Here is a 12,340-nt window from a genome sequence, read left to right on the forward strand (position 1 = left end):
GACTCAGCAGCAAGCAGGTCAACAGTTTAAGATAAAGTTTAATACATAAAAACCTCTTCAGTGATATTTTCCACCCAGGACTCTAACATGTGCATAAACAAAGTCATAGGCATAAGATAAACATGACTTTCTGAAGGAATGAGAATCAACCAGTCTTAACCCAGTTACTTCACATTGGGAAAGTTTGAATACTTTATTCAGCTTTTTAACTTTTTAACACCATCACTCCAACATTAAATCAATTCAACTCCAACTTTGATACTCGTGATGTAATCAGTTATACTTTCATTTCCACACACTGCTTTCACAATGACTCTTTCGTTGGCTGCAATTTGTGATGATTACCTGAGAGATAAGTGTCAACCTGACAAGCATTTTAATCAAACCAGAAAGGTGTTAGTTTGGCACTTCCTTAACTGGAGATGTAAAGTAAGAGTTTCTTATCTGTGTGACAACAGCATTGTAACAGCAATGAAAAGCTCCCAAGGTGGAAAACAAAAGAGGGTCGTTTATTTCATTTCCAGTCAATACAAATCACACCTTTGTTTTCATATTCTAAAATCAGAGTAAACATGTTTAAAGCGTATTGCCTGCTTTTGCCTGAGGACATGCATGGATGGAGATCCTGCTCTAAGTACAAAACAAGTGATGAGTCGTGAGGAGTATACTGAAGGAATAGGGGGGAAAAGTGCGGTGAAGCATGTAAAAAGATGTATTTGTTCCTAATCATATTTCATGCAATACCAGACATACTGACTATTTCACACAAAATTGTGAATCCCTAGTTCAATAACCACACACCAGATTTGTTTCTAGCAATGACATTTAAATGACCTTCCAGCCAGTTGAACTGCTGCTCAGTTTTTCTGTTTTTGACTCTTGTACTTTTCCCACACACACTTCTTTATAGCAAAGTGAAACTAGTACTAAATGACTTCACTCATCTATGCAAGTTTATCTTCTTAACAAAACACACCCATAATAAAGACTATTCTGTATAGTAGGCACTGGTGGTAGTTTAAATGAACTGAATTGTGTCTGATATGTTTTAAATTCACAGTAAAGCCACAGCACTTAGTGTAGACAGCTTGCCCTTTTTGCTGTTGCAGCAGCAGCAGCAGCAGCAGACGTCCTCAGCTTGAAGAGGCACCCGCGTTTCTCTGGAGGGGCGCTAGAACCACGTCTGCGTTTTTCTTCTCGCTCTCAGCGCTGTAGAGCCTGCGCTCCTGTATGTAATGAACCACACCATCTGGCAGCAGGTACTTGACGCTCTGACCTCGTCGCAGCGCCCGGCGCACGTGAGTGGCCGAGATCTCGTTGGCCACCCATTCGCGGACCACGTGGATGTTCCCACGATACTTCCACAGCATGTCTGACTGGTGGATGAACTTGTGGGGGTCGTTGCCACTGCGGGTGATGCAGACCAAACCGTGGCCCACAATCTCAGCGATATCCTCCTGCTTCCACATATTGGGGATCCCAAAGGACTCCAGAACGTCAGCCCCACACAGCAACATGAGCTGCAGGCCGTCTGAGCATAAAGAGAGGAAAGAGTTTATCATAATAAATCTTCTCTGTGTGTCTTAACAAAGTTACAGAGTGCTTTAAAGAGAAAAGGGCAAACAGTAAAGGCAAATGCAAATAAAAACAGACAAAACAACGAGATAGGTTGTATGAGATAGAAAGGTAAAACCTCAAGAAACGTATTTATAAATGCTAAGAGATGTTAGAGATGCAGCCTGTCTAATCCCAGTGTTTAGTTTAGTTATGATGGAGGTCATTGCTCTCTGTTAACAGGCAATGCTGGGAAACCACAGTACAGTGATAGTGATGACTTATCAACATCTTATTGCACATGAATACATGGCACAGTACGCGCTTCTAGTGCTCCTGAGTATAATCCTGAGCAGAGCAGCTGCCAAGACATTCACACGGTTTAAACTTCTTGTCATTTGTGTGAAGGAATGTTGTAAAACCAAGAGGTAAACTTGGCCGCTCCGCTCTATCTGAGTCACTGATGCTCACCGTCATGTGGTGTCTCACACCTCGCCTGTTTTTTACGGTCACTGGTGTGATTGGGTGTCACCCAGCACTCAACACCACGTCCCGACTATCCGCACCTTTAAAGCATTGTCTCCTGTTTTCAGTTCAGCTGAATACAGTAAATCATGAATACAGTGGGGGCAGGATCAGGCTTGTTGCCTGCCAGAAAAGGGAGGAGCTGACTGAGAGAACAAATACTTACGTTACACAATCGTACATATTCATACATGGCCTACCTCTCCTTTTGTGATGAGATGAACCCTCAAAATAATTCTCCTCTATGCGTCTCTTTTTAGCGTACTTGACCGTGTCCACATCATCCTTGTTCTGCTCTGCGGCGAGCACTTCCTCATAGTGATGCCTAAGTGGATGCCGACAAAAATAATATAGCATATAGTGTATTTAGGGCTAACCACACTGCATACATTTTCCCATACAGGAAATATTAGTCATATTGGAAATATATCAGTCAGTGTCCAGCCAACACGCCTTCAGCAGTTGATACTGTGGATTAGCCTTTTGGAAAATTAAACAGCAAATAAGTGCCCTTTAATTCTGGAGTGAAACATGCTTGGCAAAAAATATGTCCCTTATTTACCACCCAAAAAAGTGCAAAGTACATTTTTAATCAAAATTCTACTTTAAGTTTGGCATAACATTATCCTTTGTTTACAATTTTATTGTTTTCTGCAGATTTCCTTGAGAGCCTCCAGTTGGGATACTTTTTCAGATAAAAAAAATAAAAATAATAATTATTATATAAATTTATAATTCAGTTGTTTACCAAAACTCATTAAGTAAAAGGCTTCTCATTAGTCAACAAAATTAAATGTGGTGCTGATTGAAACCACAATTCTGACAACCACTTTAATGACAACATTTTTATACCAGCTGTGCGTCTTTGCCAGCGATACTTTTAGACTATTAGTCTGAAATTGTTAATTTTTCTAATGATGTAATTCCATTTTGCACAATCTTGCCACATTGTGGTAGAAAACCGTAAACAGTGTCAACATTTGTTCAGCACAGGCATTTGTTTTTAGTGACAAATGAATTCTGAAGCTGCTTGGAAAAACTTTTATTAAAAAAACAATTATTAAGTGACAGGAAAACAGCTAAGAGAGACATTTGTGCAAGAGTTAAATATAAATTATATTCTCATTTATTTGGGCAATAATGTCACATATCAGGTTTTGATTTAAAGTCTTAACTTTTAATACATGTGTGATGATGGATTTAGATTCAGATTATTACATTTCTATTGCTGTGAAATACAAAGATGCAATTTTCTACTCTATGATACATAGTCATCCTCTCTCTCTCTCCCCCTACCTTTCCTGTCTCTCTCCAGCTATGACTATCACAATAAAGCAGAAATGCCAAAAACATTATCTTAAAAAGAAAAAAAGAGAGTGATGCAAAGATAGAGTGAAGGGAAACCCTGTGTGGCACTGAACATTGAGAAATGTGTGATCTTGAGTATCACTGCAAGGGTTTTAATGCACAGTATGCATGAACAGCAGAGCTGACATGATACAAGAGTTACTACAATGTCTAGAGAATTCAGCTAACAGCATGAGCACACCATCACTTGCTCTAACTTAATGCCGCCATTCATCACTTGCACTTTGGGATCATGGCAAGTCTTAAACTGCTAGAGAGGCCGCTTGTAAATCCTTAGTTTAACAGTTATTACTACCTAACTGTTATGTTAAGAGATTTGATGAATGTGTGGCTTCAGGTGTAGTCATGAACAAAGCAGAATTAGAGGAAAACAGAAAACAGCAAGCAAGTAAACTCTGATTAACGATATTGAAAGGTAGTAGGACAGGTAGTGTCTTAAATTCTTTGGCAGATGTCCTTACATAATAACAACTCAAGACAAAACACACAACTGGGCTGGCCTGTAGCAAGATAACATGACCCAACCAACCCTAACCCATAAGAGTTGTCAACCTACCGAACAACTTTAGCTGTCTCCACCCACTCCGGCTGCAAGCTCTCCCAGGAATCTACTGTGATCCAGTCTGAGGTCTCTGTGGACAGTCTGGCCATCTCCAGGCGGTGGCAGGCCTCGATCAATCCCTTCTTCTTATAGCCATCACCCACTGGAGAGATGATGCCTTTCACCACCCTGTACTGACCTGAGACATTAAAAGAAGTGACAGATGGTTTACAGTAATAGCACTGCAGAAGTAGTAAACTGGAAATGTGATGCTAATTTTTCCATCCACACGACTCTAAACTCATCTGATGAATTAAAAATAATATTTTTAAAGAGTCTGACTACTCAAATGACCATTTAACTTAATTTCCACCTCAGTGGAATCTAGCAGTGGTGAAGTACAACTAAGCATAGTACATAAGTGCTGTACTTGTGTACAATTCAACTATATTTCAGAGGGAAATAACATACTTTTTACTCCACTACATTTGGTTGACAGGTATAGATACTGTTTTTTTTTTACAGATTTAAGATGCTACATCAAAAAAAAACAACAGTACGTAAAGTAGTTAAAATGAGCTTGACCATGACCAGCTACAATATTAAACATTTTTACACATTTATGCATCAGTAATAGTAATATAATAATGTAATATTTATGATGATGATAGGAGTACTTTTACTTTTGATACTTTAAGTACATGTTGCTGCTAATAATTATGTACTTATAAAAATCAATAAATTCAGAACGTTATGTAGTGGATGAATTGGAGTAGCTTTACATTGTTGCATTGTTATATTTACTTGAACCAACCACTTTTAAAAAGAGAGAGGGAATGAAGAGAGACATCATTCTACAAGGTCTAATTCTCATTATACTCCACCTGTGTCTTCCAGATGATCTCGAGCCAGTTCAAACATCCTCAGGTGCATGTTGGTGATGGGGTTGAAGGACCCACAGGCCAGCAGGACCACTTTGGTTATATCTTGACCCTCCATGCCTCATACTGGGGCTGGGTATACACTACAACAGCAAATATGGTGAAGAAAACAAAGCCTGTAACGTTAAGTTAGTTAGTTAACGCTAATTGTTTTCGAGAGTCACATGTCCAAAATCCCTCTAGCTCTTTGACTGAATACATATATACCAGACTGAATGACTATGTGATAGGAGTTACAAACGTTAATAAAATAAAAACTTAATTGTATGGTATGTTAGCTTAACTTGACGTTGGCGCTGTCAACCTCTAGCTAACGTTAGCTTTACGTTATCTGTAACCAGGCAACGCGAGCTTGCCGGTTGCCAGGGAGATGAACGTACAGGATGCTCAGACAAAACATGAACTCAACAACAAAGGAGGCATTTTCTAATACAAAATAATGTAAAGATTCACTGTAGTACCAGGAGAAACAGCAGCAATCAGTAATGTGTCACCTGCTTCCTGAAACGTTACGGACCGTATTATAGCAAGAAATCTGATTGGACAGAATCGACCAGGAAGAAGCGAGCCGCACCCACGCTCCTGAGCTCCGTTCACAATCACAAATCCCCACACCACACACGCACCGACAAACACTAAATATTTTGTAACCGTATTTGAAAGTAGTTATTTTTCCGCTGAATTCCAATCCAATGATTCCGTTAATTGTATTGTATATTCGTCGAGCTGTTGCAAATATTTAACTTATCGCACGACTGATTTACAACTGTTTACAAAGAGAGTCCCGGTGAGATGTTCTCTTTTAGCATGCTAGCTAGCTATTCAGCTAACTAAACAACTTTCACTGTTATATAGTACAGTTTCGGCTTACAGCAAATAGACGAATCCACAGGTTGTGAATATAGTTGTTTCCTCGCTAAATGTTGAACAGTTTTGTTGTAACTCTAGCTCCAACAGCGCCATTCTGATGCAGTCTAAATAGCATGCTAGGTTGACGTTAAGGTATTTGTGGCACACTTTGGTAATATTGTCCAGTAGGATTCATATCTGACGGCTGATTTGTTCTGTTTTGCGTTCTCCATAGGTTGAAAGTACGATTTTGACTAAGGATGGCATCTCGCGGGAAATCAGAAACTGGAAAACTGAGGCAAAATATGGAAGAGCAACTTGACAGACTGATGCAGCAGCTTCAGGACCTGGAGGAATGCAGGTGCACTATACAGAAATTAATTTTATCCACGCGTGTAGATGCTCTTTACTGAATGAGTAAATGTGACCGTTGTAGCTAGCGAGTAACGATCTACTCCATACCAGAAAGTACTTCTATATCATTTTCCGAATCTCTGTTAGTTTCTCACCCTTTCTTCGTTTATTCCAGAGAAGAACTGGACGAGGAAGAGTACGAGGAGACCAAAAGGGAAACCTTGGAACAGTTGAGTGAATTCAATGACTCCCTGAAGAAGATCATGACAGGAGACATGACACTTGTGGATGAGCTCAGTGGAATGCAGCTGGTATGGATAATCAATGGATAATGTGCAACTACTTAGTATTAAGGGTGACTTAAAGAGGTTATAATTTAGAGAACAAGTGACAATTCTTCTTTGTCTTCATCAGGCCACCCAGGCTGCCATCAGCCAAGCATTCAAAACCCCCGAGGTGATCCGTCTCTTTGCTAAGAAGCAGCCGGGACAGCTGAGAACCAGACTAGCAGAGGTTTGCACTGCAGTGTCAAGGATATGATTGTTGTGCTTGTTTAATGCTGAAAGTTGTCCAACTAGTGTGTGACGCTCTGCGCAGATGGACCGAGATGTCATGGTGGGGAAGCTGTCGCGGGATGTGTACACGCAGCAGAAAATGGAAATCCTCACAGCCTTGAGAAAACTTGGAGAGAAGGTGAGGAACGCTCACAGCGGCGACGTGATGTTTTTCCACACGTTCATATATGACTCAGAGGCTTGAGCTTATGAGTCCACACGAACTCTTAAAGCTGCACTGACTTATTTTAGTCATGTAGCTGTCAATCGGCTGATGGACCTGTTGCTGAATCTCAAGTCAGAAGGAGCTGTGACATTATAACATGTTATAACTGTCTATTCAAAGCCTGAATTAACAATGCATTGTTTTTGTTTCCGGCTGATCTGACAGCTCACTTCAGAGGATGAGACTTTTCTCACTGAAAATGCTACAGCTACTCTGAGCCAGTTTGAAAAAGTGACTGCAAACTTAGGTGAGAACATGATTTCACTGAAATGTTTAATCATACCAAGTTATTGGACATTTGAATGTTCATATTTATCTTGTTTTCCTTCTCTTTCAGGCTCGGAAGACAAAATTATGGCCTTAGCTAGCTCTGGTGTGAAAACCAAGGCATAGTCATTTTACAGAATGTCAATTTTAACTCTGTGTCTTTGTTATTACCAAGAAGAAATGTGCCAATTAATCATTGATTTTGTAAATAATCAGTGCACTTCTAGGTGTTGCTGTAGATGCTAACACTTTTTAACAGTATTGTTTTATACCTTTTGTAAATGTCTTTTATTTGTCCAGGTAGGTGTGAGATTGTATTATAGGTACGAGCAAGTGATTTGTTAAATATGAAGACATGAATGTAAAGGATAGTCAGAGCAGTTCAGGGGAAATATTGTGTTGTGATCTGTGCTGTATTTCTTATTGGGGTGCTGTGTCTATCTGTCTTAAAACCTGAAAATTCAACTTTATTGTTTTTAAGATGTTGATTTCCTGTATGAGTGCTGCAAATATTCAAGATGTCATTTTATTTGAACTAAACTGTGGATAAAATAACCACACGAAAGAGAACTTTAAAGTAACTACATTACACTACAGAGACGGTAACACTAGTAAGTCTAATTGTATGCAATATGCAAACATTATATGCAGTATGCATACAGTACGACTTAATATGCAGCAGGGTGTCAGGTCAAACATGTCTGACAATCACATCAAACAATATATACATCTAAATAATCAGTACCCAAATCACAGGTATGTCAGCCGCAAAGGGTTTATAATTGTTTACTGACTCAAAAATACATGTGAAATATGATTTTGACAAAGAGGGACAGCAGTAACAAGTCACAGATGGAAACATGGCAGAATAGTTGTGTGTAAACACAACTATGACCACAAAATATGCTCTTTATTGGCCTAAAGCTCATATTTATAAGATGGCTGCCATTTTGAAACTGCATTTATCCAGTGCAAATACAGTATTAAGATGCATAACTAGGTGATGAGCACCAGTCTGGACTGAAAAAATGTGATCAGATGAATCTTTGACCAGTTTGCCTGCAATGTGATTAGAAATCCCCCGGATGGATTAGTTGCCATCTGTTAGACATTGTGGAGGGTTTCATGATGGTTTCCGCAGCCATCTCATGAGAGTGATTCAGGTTGATTAACAGTCTGTGTGTGGACGTTTAACAGCCAAACAACATGAGGTCACTGTACAGTACCACATGCGCTGCTGCTCATGGTGTCCTCACTCAGTAAACTGATAAAGGCCCAGAGGGTTACAAACAAAAGAAGATTAACAGGATGATTTAAAAACACCATCAATCACCAGACATACAGTGCATCCGGAAAGTATTCACAGCGCTTCACTTTTTCCACATTTTGTTATTCAATCGGATTCAAGTCTGGGCTCTGGCTTGGCCACTCAAGGACATTCACAGAGTTGTCCTGAAGCCACTCCTTTGATATCTTGGCTGTGTGCTTAGGGTAGTTGTCCTGCTGAAAGATAAACCGTCGCCCCAGTCTGAGGTCAAGAGCGCTCTGGAGCAGGTTTTCATCCAGGATGTCTCTGTACTTTGCTGCATTCATCTTTCCCTCTATCCTGACTAGTCTCCCAGTTCCTGCCGCTGAAAAACATCCCCACAGCATGACGCTGCCACCACCATGCTTCACTGTAGGGATGGTATTGGCCTGGTGATGAGCGGTGCCTGGTTTCCTCCAAACGTGACGCCTGGCATTCACACCAAAGAGTTCAATCTTTGTCTCATCAGACCAGAGAATTTTGTTTCTCATGGTCTGAGAGTCCTTCAGGTGCCTTTTGGCAAACTCCAGGCGGGCTGCTATGTGCCTTTTACTAAGGAGTGGCTTCCGTCTGGCCACTCTACCATACAGGCCTGATTGGTGGATTGCTGCAGAGATGATTGTCCTTCTGGAAGGTTCTCCTCTCTCCACAGAGGAACTCTGGAGCTCTGACAGAGTGACCATCGGGTTCTTGGTCACCTCCCTGACGAAGGCCCTTCTCCCCCGATTACTCAGTTTAGATGGCCGGCCAGCTCTAGGAAGAGTCCTGGTGGTTCCGAACTTCTTCCACTTACGGATGATGGAGGCCACTGTGCTCATTGGGACCTTCAAAGCAGCAGAAATTTTTCTGTAACCTTCCCCAGATTTGTGCCTCGAGACAATCCTGTCTCGGAGGTCTACAGACAATTCCTTTGACTTCATGCTTGGTTTGTGCTCTGACATGCACTGTCAACTGTGGGACCTTATATAGACAGGTGTGTGCCTTTCCAAATCATGTCCAATCAACTGAATTTACCACAGGTGGACTCCAATTAAGCTGCAGAAACATCTCAAGGATGATCAGTGGAAACAGGATGCACCTGAGCTCAATTTTGAGCTTCATGGCAAAGGCTGTGAATACTTATGTACATGTGATTTCTTAGTTTTTTATTTTTAATAAATTTGCAACAATTTCAAAAAAACTTTTTTCACATTGTCATTATGGGGTGTTGTGTGTAGAATTTTGAGGAAAAAAATTAATTTAATCCATTTTGGAATAAGGGTGTAACATAACAAAATGTGGAAAAAGTGAAGCGCCGTGAATACTTTCCGGATGCACTGTAAGTGTGATTGAGTTGTGTTCAAGAACATACTGGAGGGCAGAACATGAAGTAGATTTTCAACTTTTATATGTCTAAAAGAACTGTAGGATCATCTTGAATATGGAGTATGTTCAGCACACCTTTGAGAATACACATTGGACTACAGCTTGTTAGCTTCTGGATATTTGTGTTTTGATTATTTTGTCCACCCTCTATATATTATTCATTGATTATCAAGCATTTCAAACTGCTTCAGTTGACAACTGGAGTTATAATTTTGCAGTAATCAAGTAAAATATTGCAATATTTTTCATCTTCCAGTTTGACTAGTCGAAACCATTCACCAATGTCACAATGTTTACAGCGTCAATCACAAATTGAAGCTGTGTTTCTTTGAATGTGAGTTAAAAAAAAAAAATCAGTGGTGCTTGATTTATTTATTCATTTGACTGGTTTTACCTGGGAAAATTATGATACACCTTTTACTTTTAGGGTTTGGATAATTGTGTTTTCACCACTAGAGGGCACTCATGCTCAAGATTTAAAACACTCAGTCACACTACTCAGGGCGTGTACCACGAGCACCGTGTCTACTCTAGTGATAAACAGTATGAGTGACGATTTAAGAAAAACAAGCGCAGACAGAAGTTATACCCCATCTCATCATCCTTTATTTTGTTTACGAGCAAGCATCAACTTCACTACAATTTGCCTTCCAATTGGTAGAAAAGTGAGAGCAGCTCCAACAAGCACAAAGGAAGCATTCAACCATCCTGAAAACATTGTCACCTTCCATTTTGAGCACATTTTTAAAAGAAAAGAGAAAAAAACAAACAAAAAAAAAAACAGATCTGGACGTGTGAAACAGACAATCTGAGAATCAGTAGTGTATCACGTCTCCTTTCTCACTCCAGTCTCACGACCCCACATGGAACGTACACAAACTTGTGGTTCATGCAAAGTAAATTCCCCTAACATCTTAGTGTTATTACAGTATGGCTGCATTTCAGTTTGTTAGGCAGTGACATTCAATCCAACCAACGTACACTTAGCTCAGGGGCTGATCAGAAAGCAATAAACCCAGAAAACTGGAGGTGGTGGAGTCACCGTGGAGACTTGACTTAAGAGTCAGCGTGCACATATCAGTGACCCATGGTATTGTACTTTTAAAACTGCAGATGAAATGTGGACATTTAAGTGTTTGACATAATGAAAGAATTTCGGAGTCGACAGGCTTATACTCTGGTTCTTGTGAAATTCATGCTGCCCTCAATATCATTTCTCAACAACTCAGGCAATAGGACACTGTTCAAAATTACCTTCCACTATACACAAATAGGTCAATTAACAGGATACCCATGAATGCAGCCAAAGGAACTTCATAATGTACTGTACATCTTTTTAAAGGTGGATTCCGTCAATGATTTAGTACAATATCTATAGAAGATACAATATGGATCTACATCCTCTACACATCAACATGGACACATGACATCTATGTAAAACTTTTTTTTTCACTTTTAATAAAACTAGCGGTGGACTATTGTTACGACAAACTGAAAGAAAATGTAATCCCCAGCTCTGTAAGAAATCTGGCATTAAACAAATACATCAAAAAAACAAAACAAAATTGCCACAAATAAAAGAGCACGGATGAGTGTTTTTTGTTAGACCTGCTAATTTGCACTATGATCGGAAAAAAGGCACTCCCATCTCAGCCGGCTCAGACCTGGCCCCCTTTTCTTTTTTACAAGTCCAAGTCATCATGGAGGGGAGACTGTTCACTACATTTCCACCACAGACCTCTACAAGTTATAAATGAACTGAACCTAAGAAACACAACCCTCAAAAGTAGCCTGGAAACTGTCTCCAAAATGTGTTTTTTTTTCTTCAATTTTGGCCTCTGAAAATAGACTTGCATGCAAAATATGAGACTCGAAACACCAACATTTCTAATCCTGATAATGCCACGTTCTGTTCACTGCAATGCCCCAAATCTGATCTGCTTTAATTAGTGCAGCTTTGGGAAATGTTTACATTTTACTTGGTACCCCAAAAACATGAGACAAACACTAAATAGTTAAGTGTGAAGGTACATTTGTGTCTGGCTTTGTGAAAGATATATACAACAGCGATGGACAAACAGTGTCTGAGAGGAGATAAGAGGTTGGACACATTTTCCCAATCAATTGTATAAGCTTTATACTAACACCAGGAGGAAAACAAGTTTACCAAATGTAAACAAATATCTTCGAACAACTCTACAGTACAGTTCCATGTACAATAAAATCTAGTGGTCTACTGCAAAAAAATATTTAATTTTAAGATTCAAAGATTCATTTGAAAGTGTTTTCCCGTCATAAACTACGCAGTCATGCCCTCTGTTGTAATTCCTTGAACTACGATGAAGACAGAGCTTATTTTGCAACAGGAAGCCAGTTTAAAAATGCATCCAATATGTTTTTTTATTATTTCCGGTTAAATAGCCGTGCCAAGGAAAATAAACTTGCAACAAAGCAACCCTGAAAAAGTACTTTCATTCCACTTCTCTCCCC

The 12,340-nt window shown here is 39.7% G+C and overlaps 2 protein-coding genes across 3 annotated transcripts; one reads left to right on the forward strand and one right to left on the reverse strand.

Annotated features, from left to right (window-relative positions):
• The first annotated feature begins 409 nt into the window (after nucleotides 1-409).
• Nucleotides 410-7,685, forward strand: lzic (leucine zipper and CTNNBIP1 domain containing). Of its 2 annotated transcripts, none has more exons than XM_070909929.1 (7): nucleotides 410-429; nucleotides 6,038-6,139; nucleotides 6,308-6,443; nucleotides 6,547-6,645; nucleotides 6,730-6,825; nucleotides 7,078-7,159; nucleotides 7,250-7,685. In XM_070909929.1, the coding sequence occupies exons 2-7, from the start codon at nucleotides 6,039-6,041 to the stop codon at nucleotides 7,303-7,305; spliced, it is 570 nt and encodes a 189-aa protein (XP_070766030.1). In that variant the 5' UTR covers nucleotides 410-429; nucleotide 6,038; the 3' UTR covers nucleotides 7,306-7,685. The 2 variants fall into 2 exon arrangements, with proteins under 2 accessions (XP_070766030.1, XP_070766029.1); XM_070909928.1 differs by lacking the exon at nucleotides 410-429 and adding an exon at nucleotides 5,607-5,716 and having other exon boundaries at nucleotides 6,014-6,139.
• On the reverse strand, nucleotides 489-5,431 carry nmnat1 (nicotinamide nucleotide adenylyltransferase 1). Its single transcript, XM_070909924.1, has 5 exons — nucleotides 5,391-5,431; nucleotides 4,873-5,012; nucleotides 4,004-4,187; nucleotides 2,280-2,404; nucleotides 489-1,531 (listed from the first exon to the last, which is right to left on the reverse strand). The coding sequence occupies exons 2-5, from the start codon at nucleotides 4,985-4,987 to the stop codon at nucleotides 1,134-1,136; spliced, it is 822 nt and encodes a 273-aa protein (XP_070766025.1). The 5' UTR covers nucleotides 4,988-5,012; nucleotides 5,391-5,431; the 3' UTR covers nucleotides 489-1,133.
• Nucleotides 7,686-12,340: the final 4,655 nt, after the last annotated feature.

Source organism: Enoplosus armatus, chromosome 8 (assembly GCF_043641665.1).
Source record: "Enoplosus armatus isolate fEnoArm2 chromosome 8, fEnoArm2.hap1, whole genome shotgun sequence".
Taxonomy (NCBI): Eukaryota; Metazoa; Chordata; class Actinopteri; order Centrarchiformes; family Enoplosidae; genus Enoplosus; species Enoplosus armatus.